This window comes from Giraffa tippelskirchi, chromosome X, assembly GCF_054371585.1.
Source record: "Giraffa tippelskirchi isolate mGirTip1 chromosome X, T2T-mGirTip1v1.2.pri, whole genome shotgun sequence".
NCBI lineage: Eukaryota > Metazoa > Chordata > Mammalia > Artiodactyla > Giraffidae > Giraffa > Giraffa tippelskirchi.
In genome coordinates, this window is record NC_137289.1 from 50,322,209 (window position 1) to 50,336,815 (window position 14,607).

Here is a 14,607-nt window from a genome sequence, read left to right on the forward strand (position 1 = left end):
AAGGTCCATCTAGCCAAATCTGTGGTTTTTCCAGAAGTCATGTATGGATGTGAGAGGTGGACTATAAAGAAAACTGAGAACCCCAAGAACTGATGCTTTTCAATTATGGTGCTGGAGAAGACTCTTGAGCGAGTCCGTTGGAATGCAAGGAGATCCAACCAGTCCATCCTAAAGGCAATCAGTCCTGAATATTCATTGGAAGGATTGATGCTGAAGCTGAAGCTCCAATATTTTGCCCACCTGATGTGAAGAACTGACTCACTGGAAAAGACCCTGATGCTGGGAAAGACTGAAGGCAGAAGGAGAAGGGGACGACAGAGGATGAGATGGTGGATGGCATCACCTACTCAATGGATGTGACTTTGAGCAGACCCCGGGAGTTGGTGATGGACAGGGAAGCCTGGCGTATTGCAGTCCATGGGGCCACAAAGAGTAGGACACAACTGAGTGACTGAACTGAATACTTATATTAATAGCATTATATCTTCCCTGTAACAAATGGAATCACAGAAAGATTTAAACGAAATGAAAAAGTTTTCTCAACTTCCCCTCCAACTCCAACTCCCAGAGATACCCAGCATTAAGAGTGTGGTATATACGCTCCCACTCCTTTCTCCAAGATCATAGAAACATATGGATGTGCGTGGGCGTGCACGCATGTGCATGGGTGCGCGCGCGCGCGCACACACACACACACACACAGACACACAAAGGATTTGCACATTTTACAAAAATTAAGTGAGGTCGCTCTGTTGTGTCTGACTCTTTGCAACCCCACGTACTGTAGCCTACCAGGCTCCTCCGTCTATGGGATTTTCCAGGCAAGAGTACTGGAATGGGTTGCCATTTCCTTCTCCAGAGGATCTTCCCGACCCAGGGATCATACCTGGGTCTCCCGCATTGTAGGCAGATGCTTTACCATCTGAGCCACCAGGGAAGTACGTATTTACAAAAATGAGACCATAGAAAACATTACTACTTTACATGCATTTTGTCATTCAGTCCTCATCTTAGGCCCATAGATAAAAACTGAGACAGTCTCAGCACATCATATAATAAGTGGTAAAGTAGTACTCAACCTGAGAGCTGTCCGTTTATCTTGTAGGAAATACCATCAGAAGTTTAAAGAGACAGAGTCAGATCCTTCTTATGACAGGGTGGGGTAAGAGACAAACCTGGCGCACAACGGCTGCGGCAGGGCGGGGGGAGGGGGTGGGGCAACGGTGGTGGTGGCAGAGGTGGTAAGCGCTGGAGGTAAACAAATTCAAGACACGAGCATGTTTTGGGGGTGGATATGGCCAGGATTTATGACCATTTGCGGTGATGGGTGATGAGGCGGTAGTCTGGTTCCACCTCCTGCCTCCAGGGCTAGGCGAGGCCATTGAGAGATGGGGGCTGTTTCCTGTTCCAGAATATTCCCTCTCTAGGAGGGTCCAGCTCTTGAGTGGGACAAACCATTATGGTGGAGGAGGGGGGGGGGTTGAGAATTTTGGTGTTTGATTACAAGCGCTTCATGTTCTTGGTTCTGAGTCTTCTCTGACCACTCCTCTTTGTTCCCACCTTCGAAGACTTGCAACACTGTAGGAGGTTCCCTTATGTCCTGGGAGAGGGGAGAAAATCTTCTTCATGCACCCCTCCTACCCTCGCGGTTTCTCAAAGTTGGAACATTCCCAAGGTAAAAACCTCGAAGGGGAGGCCGGAGCTTTTCTTTCCTTGGCGCTCTCTGGGAGAGAGACGTACCTTTTGGGTGTGGTAGGTGGTTTTGTTTGGCCTGTACGCTTACCGGCCAGGAGGTGAGGCTTGGTGGGAGGTGTCCTGGGGCAGAACAAAGGGTCTTTAGTAGGGGGTGAGGTTGCGGGGGGAGGAAAGCGGAGAAGAGGAGATTCATGGGGTGGGGGAGGGGAGGAGGACTGATTGATTCATCCCCACAGAGCCAACCAAGCCCCAAAGGCCCTCAGTCGTCATGGCCTTGGAACCTGAGGACCTCAGTAGTGGGTTCCGGCATGCCAAAGTGATGGCTTTCATCAGCAAGAGGATGTCCAGGCATGCGAAAGGCCCTGAGTTCTACGTTGAGAATCTATCTCTGTCCTGGGAGCAGGTGGAGGACAAGCTCAGTGCCATCTTGGAGGACCGTCTGGTGACCAGCCGGGCGAAAGAGGCTTGTGCCTGGAGTAGCCTGGCCCTGGGCGTGCGCTTCGCCCACAGACAGAGCCAGTTACACAGGCACAGGGTGCAGTGGCTGCACGATTTCGGCGGGCTGCACAGGTCAGCCGTGCAGGAGTTGGCCTCAGACCTGAAGTTGCTTGCAGCACAGCACGAGGTGGAACGCAACGACGTAGCTTTCCGCCTGCAGCTGGCCCGGACCAACCTGGCGGAAGTGCATAAAGAGCTGGACCACCTCAAGTGCAAGCTCCTCAAGGCCGTAAGATTACCGTAACCTCCGCCCCGCCCCGCCCCGCCCCGCCCATTCAGTCCTGCTGCCCTGCCCCGCCCCCATGTCAGGGCAGGTCGCAACTCTGCTCACTTCTTTTCAGGAGCTGCGGGCTGCCCAGGTGCCAGTCGCAAAGGGGCCACGCCTGGCCACTGCCAGTGGGGCTGGAACAGAAGGAACAAGTGAAGAGGAGGAGGCGGCAGGGGCCACTGCTACTACTGCTGCGGCTTCTGAAGCCACAGGAGGAGGAAGACAGGAGGATGCCGAGGGCGCGGAAGGTGCCGAGGGCGCGGAAGGTGCCGAGGGCGCGGAAGGTGCCGAGGGCGCGGAAGGTGCCGAGGGCGCGGAAGGTGCCGAGGGCGCGGAGGCTGCCGAGGGGGCGGAGGCTGCCGAGGGGGCGGAGGCTGCCGAGGGGGCGGAAGACCTGAGTGTAGTAGACCTTATGCAGCTTCTTGGAGTTGTAGATCAGAAAAATTATACTTCTGGCAGGCGGAGTGAGGGATATTTCAGGTCACTGGAAACAGCCATGTATTCTTTCTCTGGGATGCTCAAGCCCAAGGCAACAATCTCACCTGAATCCCTTCCTGTCCAGCTCCCTGCCTCATTCACATACTCATTACGCTTATCCCCCTTTCCGGACGCACCAACACCATCCCCATCCCCATCTCCACCACTGTTAACAGCAGGAACTTCATCTCAGACATCTCCCCACTGGGGATCCTCTGATTTTAGCTTGTGGTCTGATGGAGGGATCCAGGGAATAGACCCTCAAGGAGACAGGAACGACTCTGATCCCCTTCAGCAGATAAGACTTCCACTATATTGCATGCCTGGGAGATGGGACTGCCCTTGGTGTAAATCTGTGAATTTTTCACTGAGGGGAAGTTGTTTCCACTGTGGAAAGTGTATCTGACTGCAGAGCCCTCAAGTGAATTAAGAAATGTGAAACAACAAAAATATATCCAGAGGGGGGAAAGGTGGGGGAGGGGGCTGGGTGGTGTGGAGTCAGGGAAAGAGTGGGAGAATGAGGTTAGGGGAGGAGGGTGGGAGTTGGGGAGGGTGTAGACTGTTAAGTCCCACCCCATCTCCCACCCTCGTTGACCCCCTTTGTGTTCCAGGGGCTTCCCTGGCAGTGCAGACAGGAAGGAATCTGCCTGCAATGCAAGGGACCCTGGATCAATCCCCTGGGTCAGGAATATCCTCTGGAGAAGGAAATGGCAATCCACTCCAGTATTCTTGCCTAGAGAATTCCCTGGACAGAGGAGTCTGGCAGGCTACAGCCCATAGAGTCGCAAAAAAGTTGCACACAACTGAGGGAGTATCCACACCCCAGAACTGCTGCAGCTTCTGTTGATATTTCTTTTCCCAACCCGAGTATCTGTTGGATCTGGGCAGCCAGTATATAACACTCCCACTCCCTATCCCCGCCCCCACACTAAGCTGTAGCTGATTGGACCAGGAATGGACATTTGACCTATCCTGAGGCAAACATTGGAGAAGGCAATGGCACCCCACTCCAGTACTCTTGCCTGGAAAATCCCATGAACAGAGGAGCCTGGCGGGCTGCAGTCCATGGGGTCACTTGAGTCGGACACAACTGAGCGACTCCACTTTCACTTTTCACTTTCATGCCCTGGAGAAGGAAATGGCAACCCAATCCAGTACTCTTGCCTGGAGAATCCCAGGGACGGGGGAGCCTGGTGGGCTGCCGTCTATGGGGTCGCACAGAGTCGGACACGACTGACGCGACTTAGCAGCAGCAGCAGAGGCAAACATTCTCACATGGGACATGTGACCCATCCTGAGCCAAATATTCCAAGAATCTGAACAGAGACAGATTTCATAGTCCAGGTGGTGTTGGGAAGTGAAGCAGTGGGTCACTGGGAGTCGGGGTCAAGGTCAGAGTCATGAACACCGAGGCCACAGCTGAAACCTGGCCCTGGCTGTGGGGGAACAGAACTGTGTGCTTTACAGAGGCCAGTGTCTTTTAGAGAATGACACTATGCGGGCCCAGGGGGGCAGAGAGGCATAGAGAAGCAGAGAAGAGTTGATCCTGTGACCTCAGAGATGGAGAGTGACAGCCTGACCACTTTTCCACTTGCTACAATTTTGCTGAGTGAAAATCCACAGCAATCCTCTTTTCTTTAAGCTAACTTGAGCAAGTTCTTGTTCTGGGCAACCACATTTTTGCCAAACCAGAAATTTATACCAGAAAAGTTGCAAACTGTAAACCATCAAAGATGTTGGAACTGACTGGTGAGGTGCATCAGGGAGTGATGGGTAGTAGGGATTCCTGCATCCCAAGGCTCCAGGAATGAACTGGACAAGAAGCTCATTCTTGTTCTGAGCAAGTTTAATGAGAAACAATTAAAGCAGGCCTGAAGTTAACCCTGAGCTTACAATAGGGCAGAGATTTACCACCCCTAAGGGAATCCCTCAGGGCTTTGTACAGAGGACGCCAGCACCAGCTGCAGACAAGGACTGCTATCATTGTTCAGCCTCACAAGAGGAGACTCCTCCCCAGTCCCCACCTCCCCACCTCCAACTGGGGACGGGCAGATCTGAACAGGGCACTTGTGCCACTTCCAAGGTGAGTCAGCAACTGATAGTGCCTGGAGGGTTTGATGGTCTAGACCACTGACCAAAGGGTGATGCCATCCTGAGATTTTCCCCCATCACCAGATTACAGTGGGAGGGGAGTCTGGCTACAAAGCTAGTAAATTCAGAAATGCATAATAGAACATACCCTGATGGGAAATCAATTTCCAGAGGGAGGGGTAGAAGGGGAGGGATGGTGTGCATCTCCCCATCTGATGCCTATAAGATGTGTTGAGGGGAGCTAAATGTATGTATGTTTTAGCCCACAGATGGAAGGATGGATCAGACTGAGACAGAAGCCCTGGACATCACCTGGGGACTGTGGAACTAGATACTGAAGCTGTCATAACCTGGGACACCTCTGCAGTAACTGGATGTGACTTTGGGCTATATCCTGTTAGAGCACATGTTAACAGTCATCAAGATTAGGGGCAAGATCTTTATCCTCCACTTGTCAGAAATTTCTTTGGGCTTGTTTATATCCTTGTTTATATCTTAGGCACTGTTTCCAAACATCAGAACTCTTTGACATTTGAAGTTAGATAATTCTTTGTTTCAAGATGCTGTCCAATATACTAGGATGTTTGGCACAATCCCTGGCCTCCACCCACTGGATGCCAGTAGCAGCCTCCCCCCACCAAAACAACTCGTGACAACCAAAAATACTTTATATGTTGCCACATGTCCACTGGAGGGCAAAACTGCACTGATTGGGAACCATGGAGGCAAGGGAATACTTAGGAGTAGTTTAAACGGGGAAGAGAGTTGCAAGGGGTGGGACACTAAGAGAGGAAAAGTGTTCATTGGGTCTGGCCACGGCTGATCTTTAAGCCAATCTGGGTGGGGGGTGGGGAGAAGCCCAATTGCAAGGACTGAGGAGTGAGCAGAAGTGAGGAAGTACAGTTACTGAGAGGGGGGCTCTTCTTCAAGGACCCTTGACTGTGAGGTAGATACTGCATACTGTACTGGAGGCATGTCCACTGTACTCTTGAGTGAAAAAAATATGTCATTGTTTTTTTGTGTGTGAAATAAAACTTTCAAGTTCTCTGTGTGTGTATGCTATGTATATTACAGATTTATGTGTGCCTTATGCTATAGATTTATATTTGAATATGCAAAAGAAAGATGTCTGGGAAGACATTTAGCAAACAAGCTATTAACTAGGGAGGGTGGTGGGATCAGGATTAGAGGATAGGAAACAAGTAGGTATATGGGGTTGGGTGGGGTATGGGGCAGTAGGGTGAAGAGCCTTTATATCTTTATATACTTTTGTGTTGTATGAAGTAAAATAAATGCTCACAAAAGTACAAAAAATAAAAACAAGTGAATTGACTGGCTTGGGTGGGTACAGAAAGGCCACCTCTTCCTCTGGGACAAGAGGGAAGGAAAGCAGACACTAATCTGTGTGGGGAGGAGGTGGGGAACCAAGGCGGCTCCTATTTGTGTGTTTATGATGTGGACAGACTAGACAATTCATGAAGGCACGGTAGCCAAGGTCTTTCATAATTCCAAGTCCAGGTAACTTCTACCCCTTCCTTTCTGGTCCCATACACAAACTCTTGTTGCACCTCCCTGCCCCCCTCACTTCCCACAAACACACATACCCCATGCTCAATTCCATCTCTATGCTACTGCCCACTGAGGAACTAACAATTACCAGAGAAAAGACAGGTTAACTCATTTTCCAAGTTGAGCCTTCTGCCCACTGTCATCCTTCTCAAGGTCTCCTACCCTTCACCTGACCCCACAACTAAAAGAGAGGCGCTATCCATATTAACCTGAGTATTGAAAACAGACTGGCCAATAGCATTTTTCTTGAGTCAGTCAGTAGAGATGTACTTTGCAGTATACAGAGTACATATTGTGCAAGTGGTTTACCTAAGCCTCTTTGAACTCCAGCCCTCAACTCTCCACATAGGTGTCAGTTTGGTAGAAAGAACTCAGGCTTCATAGCAATATACACAGGAGTGCTTTATAGCAATATATACAGAGTAAGCTCTGTCCCTTACCAACCTGGAGCTCTTTGAGGCCTCAGTGATGAAATATACGTAGAGAAGAGTGAGGACCAATTCAACTTTAAGTTTACAAGCTTTTCCAAAATAGTCATCAACACCAAAACAGCAGAGTACTCAATGATAATCTTAATGATTTATACGCTCACAACCTTTTATAATTATACAACACCTTCACAAAGAGACAGTGAAGACTAATAGGCACACACTTACAGTGGCTAGCACAGTGCCTGGCATGTAGGAAGTGCTCAAAAATGTTAGCTTTCCCTCAGTGTCTGCCTAGGCCAGTGTTCAATATGTGATACTCAATAAATCCTTATTGTGTTGACTGATACACAATATGAAAAGCAAAGATAATTCATGTTTTTTATTGACAATACTAGAAATGATCATGTGCCTGAATACTTGAAATAAACAAGAAGGCCGATCATTTCTGTAGGCCAAGACACTGGTGAAAAGACATTAATATACTCACTGATTAAGTGTCAACTTTGGTGGCATGAACGCTGAGGCTCAACCTTCCTCCTCAAATCCAAGTAGGTGCTGACACTTCAGATACACTGACAGGTGACTATGACTGCTTTTCACACAGAATGACATTGCCAGAATAGCCATTTTTGTATACATAGGTTGAAGCAATATAACTGACCCTAAATCATTAATTATCCTTTTGGCATATTCTTCTTCTTGATTCTCATACAAACAGTGAAACAAGTCCATCGGCTCAATCTGTAACCTATAAGATTTATCCTTTATTTCTTTCTCAGTCCACTTCAGTAACTCTTCTCAAAGTCCTGGAGATACTTTTCTCCCAAAAGCTGTTTGCACAGCCTTTTCCTTTCCTTTATATAAGAGGCCAAATAAGAACTGTATTGTTAATGATGAACCCTTTTCCATACTGTTGGAAGATTTCTTGCCATGTTTTCCCCACTTGATCAAAAAACATCCAGCTGCTGTCATTCTTCAGGGTGTAGAACACAGCAGTCAGGAACTCTTGGAAACTGAAGTGAAGGAAAGTGTACACACTGACAACTCCTTCAACTTTTTTCCAAAAGTGATTGAGAAAAGTGCAGTTGGTACCATATACTCCTATCCCATGTCTTCTGGAGTCACTGACTTCAAATAGGACCCGCTGGTTCTGTAGTCCTTCTGCACCCAAAGAGCAAAGGCCCCACAGGCAAATTTGTCCCTTCCACACCGAGATACCTGTAAGGGTGTTGAGACACCTGGAAAAGTAAAACAAGATACGTATCAGTCATGGTATGATGTGACCTCGTAAGAGTCCTGCCTCCATCTTCCTGTGACTGCAGGACTCTACAGATCATCCAGAAGATGATGGGAAGAGAAGACATAATGTCAAGGCTTTGATTTTCTCGCAGATCATAAAGGACTCTCGTTGCTGCATTAGCACCTGAAAACTGACTCAAGAAATACGCTTTTTTCAACATCTGTAAACCACAGGATCTCTGTTTGGATAGGTTGCTTTAACAGAGAGTGAAGCTTCTTCATGGTCATAGGCCAGGCAGTTATCAGGAGGGAGGATTCAGGGAACAGTTTTTTCCTCACGAAACTGTGTAAGAGAGTCTCTACTGGCTTCCTTTCCAGGGGATTGGTACTAAGATCCTTTTCCTGGTCACTGACAGAGTACTGAAGCTCAGGAAATCCATCAAGAATGAACAGAAGCTTCTCTGGATATACAAGAATAATGTCCATGATTGGTCCACCTGTATCTTGAAAAGTGTTATTGATCAGGTCAGCACCACTAAGGTTAGCAAAACAGCCATCTCTCTGCAGTTGACATAGATGAGATAGTCAAATCTGCCTGGAGTAACCACTCCTGCTGCCCAAACATGAACTCATGTACCACAGCTGTTTTCCCAGTCCCAGCACATCCCTGAAGCACTACAGTTTGGGATGAGATAGAACCCTCTTCATCAGGTTCAAACACATGTTCCGTCTCAATAAACTTATCTTACTGAGGAATTCCACACGGTGGCTTTTCTGATTCACAGTGTTTTTTTACAACAAGCAGTCGCATCTCTATATGCTTGCCACAATGATAACATCTATCCACTCCTATTTTTAGGTATTTTTCTTTTAGATGTTTTCTAAATACTTCCTCATAATCTAATAAGGTGACACCAAGAGTTAGTAATCACAGAATCCTAGACAACAATACAAATAACAACTATAACTAATACTACCGTCACCTCCATCTCCACTCAGATGTTTCAAAAGCTCCTCAAACTTCATGCATCCGAGCTCTTGATTTCTATTCCACTTCCCACTACCCCTTCCCCCGAAAAAAAAAAAAAAACCCTCCTCAGACATGTCATCTTGGTTAAATGGTGCCACCCATTTTCCCACAAAAATGTCAGGAGTCATTATTTCTTTTTCCCCCTTGAATCCTCCATATCCAATAAGCAAGACCCAGCATTCATATCTCCAAAACAAGCCTACAACCCATTTATTTATCACCGCATCCTCAAATACCACCCAAGTACAAGGCACAATATCAACTCTTTTCTAAACCAGTGAAACAGCCTCCTACTCATCTACTCTTACCATCAATAGCCCTTCTCTACACAAGCAGCCAACATGATCTAAAAATATCAATCACATCACGTCATTGCCCTGGCCCAAAACTTTTTAAGAGCTTTTCATTGCACTTGATATTAAATCCAAAATCCTTACCTTATACTACAACCTGGGCCCTATCTATCTTTGCTCCCTAGCCTTGTTTTATATCACTCTTGTTTCTCAGTTCCTATACTAAAGCCATACTGGCTTACTTTTAGTTTCTCACAAATGCCATGTTCTTTCCCACTTCAGGGCCTTTCCACCAGTTATTCTCTCTGCCTGGAAAATACTTTTTTCTACTGTTCCCATAGAGATCCCCTTCTCATCCTTCAGATCTTAAACATTACTTGCTAGGAGAGGACTTCTCTGACTACCCAATTTAAAGCAGATCCTCTCTACCATACCCTTTCCCAGGACTCTGTTTTCCCTTTGTAGCACTTATCACAATTACAATTGTTTTGTTTCCTTTTTTTTTTCATTATCTGTCCTTCCCACTAATCTACATGAAAACAGGGATCTCATCTGTCTTCTTCATCATAGTATCCTAAGTACCTAGCTGGTGCCTGGAACATGGTTGCTGCTAAGTCGCTTCAGTCGTGTCCGACTCTGTGCGACCCCATAGACGGCAGCCCACCAGGCTCCCCTGTCCCTGGGATTCTCTAGGCAAGAACACTGGAGTGGGTTGCCATTGCCTTCTCCAATGCATGAAAGTGAAAAGGGAAAGTGAAGTCGCTCAGTTGTGTCTGACTCTTAGCGACCCCATGGACTGCAGCCTACCAGGCTCCTCCGTTCATGGGATTTTCCAGGCAAGAGTACTGGAGTGGGGTGCCATTGCCTTCTCCGTGGACGTGGAACATGGTAGACACTAAATAAATATTTATTGAAAATGGCTATAAATGCTTGCTTTTGAATTACAAAACAAGCCATTTATTATGACTATTCTGTGTCAGATACTGCACTAGGCCCTTTACATATATTATAAATTTAATTATCATAATAATCCCATGAAGTAGATATTATCCACACTTTACAGTTAAGGAAACTGAAAACTTATAACCAGGGTTATACATCCATGGGTGTGCAATCTGTGCTTAGCCCTTGTGCTCAGAGGATCCACACTTTCTGTAATGCACTGCTGTTACTATCTTGAAATTTTTAATAATTTTTGAACAAGGAATCCTGCCTTTTCATTTTGCACCATACCCCACAAATATGTATCCAGTTTTGCTTATAGCACTGGGTAACTTGTCCAAGATTCATAAGCAAATAAATGGCAGAGACTTAAATTAAGACTCAGGTTTGTCTGAGGCCATGGTCTATGTGCTTAAATACTATACCACAAAGCTTTTAACTTTCTGCAACTAAAATAAATAACCCAAGGAGTCAGTTATCAAGCTCAAACTTCTATTAAGTGAATAGCCAAGCTAGCATTTTCTAAATAAGTTTTTCATGGAACATTTGCAAGATATTAATAGGAGAGCTATGAAAAGTTGTCCCGTGGTCAAATAAGGTAAGGCAAATGCACCTTCTATTCCATTTTTTAGTTTCTCAATGCATGTTAGCACATGAAAGGCTCTGAGCAAATCAATGGTTAAAAAAAGCAGGCTGTTTAACTTTTGTTTAATCCATATTTTCTAGACTTCAATGACCGATGTTGAAGCTGAAACTCCAACACTTTGGCCACCTGATGCGAAGAGCTGACTCATTTGAAAAGACCCTGATGCTGGGAAAGATTGAAGGCTGGAGGAGAAGGGGACGACAGAGGATGTGATGGTTGGATGGCATCACAGACTCAATGGACATGGGTTTGAGTGGACTCCAGGAGTTGGTGATGGACAGGGAGGCCTGGCGTGCTGCGGTTCATGGGGTCGCAAAGAGTCGGACACTACTGGGCAACTGAACTGAACTGACTGAAATAACTATGGAACCCTTTTTTAAAAGCAAAATTATTAACTTCTGGAGAATAGTGTTCTGTAAAATTCAAGTTGGGGAATGCTGATCTAAAGTGTTCTCAAACTTTTCCTATAAAATTTCATAAATAGATTAGGCTTTTAGGTCTCTGCTGCAATTATAAGCATACCTTGGAGATATTGTGGGTTTAGTTCCAGAACACTGCAGTAAAGTACATATTGCAATAAAGCAAGTCATACAAATTTTTTGGTTTCCCAGTGCATATAAAAGTTATACAAACTATACTGTAGTCTATTAGGTGTGCAATAGCATTATATCTGAAAAACAATGTACATACCTTAATTAAAAAATACCTTATTGCAAAAAAAATGCTAATCATCATCTGACAATACAAGGTTGCCACAAATCTTCCATTTGTAAAGAACCATAATATCTGTGAAGTACAATAAAGTGAAATGAAATAAAACAAAGTATGCCTTTATTCAACTCTGGCATCCCAGTATGAAAGCAGCCATAGACAATATGTAAAATGAATGAGCATGGCTGGTTCCAGTAAAACCTTACTTATAAAAATAGGCAGCTAGCTGGATTTGGCCCACTAGCTGTAATTTGTTGACTCTATCTAGATCATTCCAGAAGCAGACTGGTTTATTCTATCCATAAAGTCCTGTATGTCTGTTGCTTTGACCGTCATCAGAGGGCCTCCTAAGATCTGAATACTTATTCTAAAGGATATAAAAGTCTTATTTGTTATAAGTTTGGGACTTATTTGTTGGCAGTTTGGGACTTCATGAACATTATCAAAAAAAAAAAAAAACTATTGTTTGTTGCCCAGTGAATATGGGGGAAAATATGGGGAAGAAGTGAGGATGAGTGGGGTTCACAGGAGGCACTAGTCCCAAAACAGAAAAAAGTAAAACAGAATAGACATCTACCTGTAAGCTTCTACCATGAAAATGAAGCCAGAGAACTTGCTTGAAGCAGCTGTGGGGAAGAAGAGTTGGGGTTAACAGTATCCCAAATACACCTTCATACCAAAACATGAAATACACACAAATTTAGCCACACTGTTATAGCCATTCATGTTGTTCCCCAACTAGAAATACAACAAAGAAAGCCACCTCACGTCTATTCTAATTGATTAAAAAGGTATTTTATAGCTAATGTCCAACATAAAGTAAACCTAAGATCTTTCCACACAATTATGAATATACTTAGGGTGTAAACAATTCTATTTATATGATAAACAAGGAAATTTTTAGGCGTGAACTTAAAGAGGCATTCATTATTTGAAGCGACTGTTTCTGGTGTTTTGTTTTCCATTGAACATTAACTTATTGCTTCTGTTGAGCTCCTGTTGAGCTTCACTTGTTAACAAGAAAGAATAAGGCATTGCTGATATTAGTTTGACAGAAATATACAATAATCTACATTCAAATGCATACACACACACACATGCACACACATCCACATTCCTACAGGCTTTTAGTATTTGCACACCTTTGTAGGTAAGAGTGAGACATAGATGGGAGGTGTGACTAGGTGGGTGGGAGGAAGCAGAGTCTGGAGAGGCAGATATTAGAATGTCACAGAAGTGGGCAGCAAGTGAGTGGTCTGTTGAAGATAACCAGTTTTTATTCCCCATAACTAAACATTTCTTGGAGTTCAGGAATCTGCCACAAGGGGAAGGACTTCATCAATCTTCCCTCTTTACTCTTTTGTGTTGTCCGATGTGAAAATCGGTGGTTACAGTAAAAGGAGAGACTTAGGAGAGTCTTTTATGATTATAAATGCTTTGGGGACTATGGGAAACGGTATAAACAACAAAAAGTTTCTGGTTTTTTTCCCCTCATTTTGGGAAACACAAAAATTGCAGAGAGATTATAATGGGTAAATTCTGTATCCATGTAATACCTTAAATACACATACCTATACACATACAATACAATTTTAAAGATTCAGAAAAATTCCAAGGTCCATGAGAAGAAGTAGGGGGAAGAGAATGAAGATTATACCCTCTCTTACTTCATTCAGTTACTCACCTTTCTGTTCATACAATAAACTCCAGGTGCAAGCAGGTCCCATATCTTTTTGTTTCTTTAAATCTTGGCAAATCAAGAAAACTGTAACCCAAAACAGAAATGATGACTGTAAGGCCTGGTGGAAGCCCAGAGTACGAAAGTAACTCAAGAAAGACTACTCAAAGCATTACAGAGCTGTGGAAATGAGAAGGCCTAATAACCAAGTAGAGAGCTAGGGTGGCATTAGGAGATCACATGAAGACAGACCAAAATTAACAGTCTTCAATTTGAAGACAAAAAAAAACTAAACAAAAGACCGCGGGGGGCCCCCCGGCGCCGCCGGCCAGGCCCGGGGCTGGCAGGCGGGTGGGTGGAGGGGCTGGGGTCGGCGGCGGGAGCCTGCTGGCGTGCACGCCTTCCTTCTCTCCTCGGCTCTCGTGCGTCCTGGAAGCAGTGACCGCGGCGGCTGCACTCGCGGCCGTGCACGCCCAGCCGCCGCCAGCGGAACGGCCGGCCGACCTCTGCGGAGGGGGAGAAGCGCCTCGCGGCTGCCAGGTCCTCCCCCGGCCCTCCGAGGAAGCCGCGACTTCAGCAAGATTGGACCCGGGCGCCGAGTGGCACTGCACCCTCTAGCCTTCGTCCTGGGGAGCCTGGAGGGGAGAGGACGCAGGTCGTAGGGGGTTCCCCCCCACCCCTCCAACCAGGGGAGAGGAAGAGACGCTCTTGCGAGCTTCCACGTACCAGCTTATACTCCGGGGAGGAGGCCAAGAGCCAACGGCCGCCAGCACCCGACCATCCTCGCCCCCTCCCCCGCCCCGGGCCCGGAGTTTCCAGCCTGGGTCAGCGACACCAGGAAGAAGGCGCCAGAGCTCACCTCGCGACGAGACAGCCGCAGTAGGAGGAGATGGAGGCGAGGAGCCGGGCTGCACTCGTCCGCTGCCCGGGCGGTGGAGCCCCTGGCGGCCAGGCACTGCGCCGGCGGTGGACATTCGCGCTCGCTCCAGGCCCTTGGGTAGAACTTTCTCGCCCTCCCACCCCCCGCTTCCTCCCCCCA

General features: G+C 46.4%; 2 protein-coding genes across 26 annotated transcripts; one reads left to right on the forward strand and one right to left on the reverse strand.

The window, feature by feature from the left end:
* Nucleotides 1-1,151: 1,151 nt before the first annotated feature.
* TEX13B (testis expressed 13B) lies at nucleotides 1,152-6,076 on the forward strand. Of its 22 annotated transcripts, none has more exons than XM_081565908.1 (5): nucleotides 1,152-1,254; nucleotides 1,569-1,675; nucleotides 1,932-2,422; nucleotides 2,535-2,727; nucleotides 5,292-6,076. In XM_081565908.1, exons 2-5 carry the CDS (start codon nucleotides 1,627-1,629, stop codon nucleotides 5,318-5,320), a joined length of 762 nt encoding a protein of 253 aa, XP_081422034.1. In that variant the 5' UTR covers nucleotides 1,152-1,254; nucleotides 1,569-1,626; the 3' UTR covers nucleotides 5,321-6,076. The 22 variants fall into 22 exon arrangements, with proteins under 22 accessions (XP_081422034.1, XP_081422035.1, XP_081422033.1 ...); XM_081565909.1 differs by having other exon boundaries at nucleotides 1,177-1,254; nucleotides 2,535-2,709; XM_081565907.1 differs by having other exon boundaries at nucleotides 1,217-1,254; nucleotides 2,535-2,745.
* On the reverse strand, nucleotides 4,767-14,578 carry LOC145536517 (NACHT, LRR and PYD domains-containing protein 3-like). Of its 4 annotated transcripts, XM_081565912.1 has the most exons (5): nucleotides 14,428-14,578; nucleotides 13,575-13,655; nucleotides 12,468-12,516; nucleotides 7,962-8,267; nucleotides 4,767-7,403 (listed from the first exon to the last, which is right to left on the reverse strand). In XM_081565912.1, the coding sequence occupies exons 1-5, from the start codon at nucleotides 14,540-14,542 to the stop codon at nucleotides 7,400-7,402; spliced, it is 555 nt and encodes a 184-aa protein (XP_081422038.1). In that variant the 5' UTR covers nucleotides 14,543-14,578; the 3' UTR covers nucleotides 4,767-7,399. The 4 variants fall into 4 exon arrangements, 2 of the variants coding, with proteins under 2 accessions (XP_081422038.1, XP_081422036.1); XR_014075864.1 differs by having other exon boundaries at nucleotides 4,767-8,267; nucleotides 14,295-14,578; XR_014075863.1 differs by lacking the exon at nucleotides 14,428-14,578 and adding an exon at nucleotides 14,295-14,419 and having other exon boundaries at nucleotides 4,767-8,267; nucleotides 13,575-14,203.
* Nucleotides 14,579-14,607: the final 29 nt, after the last annotated feature.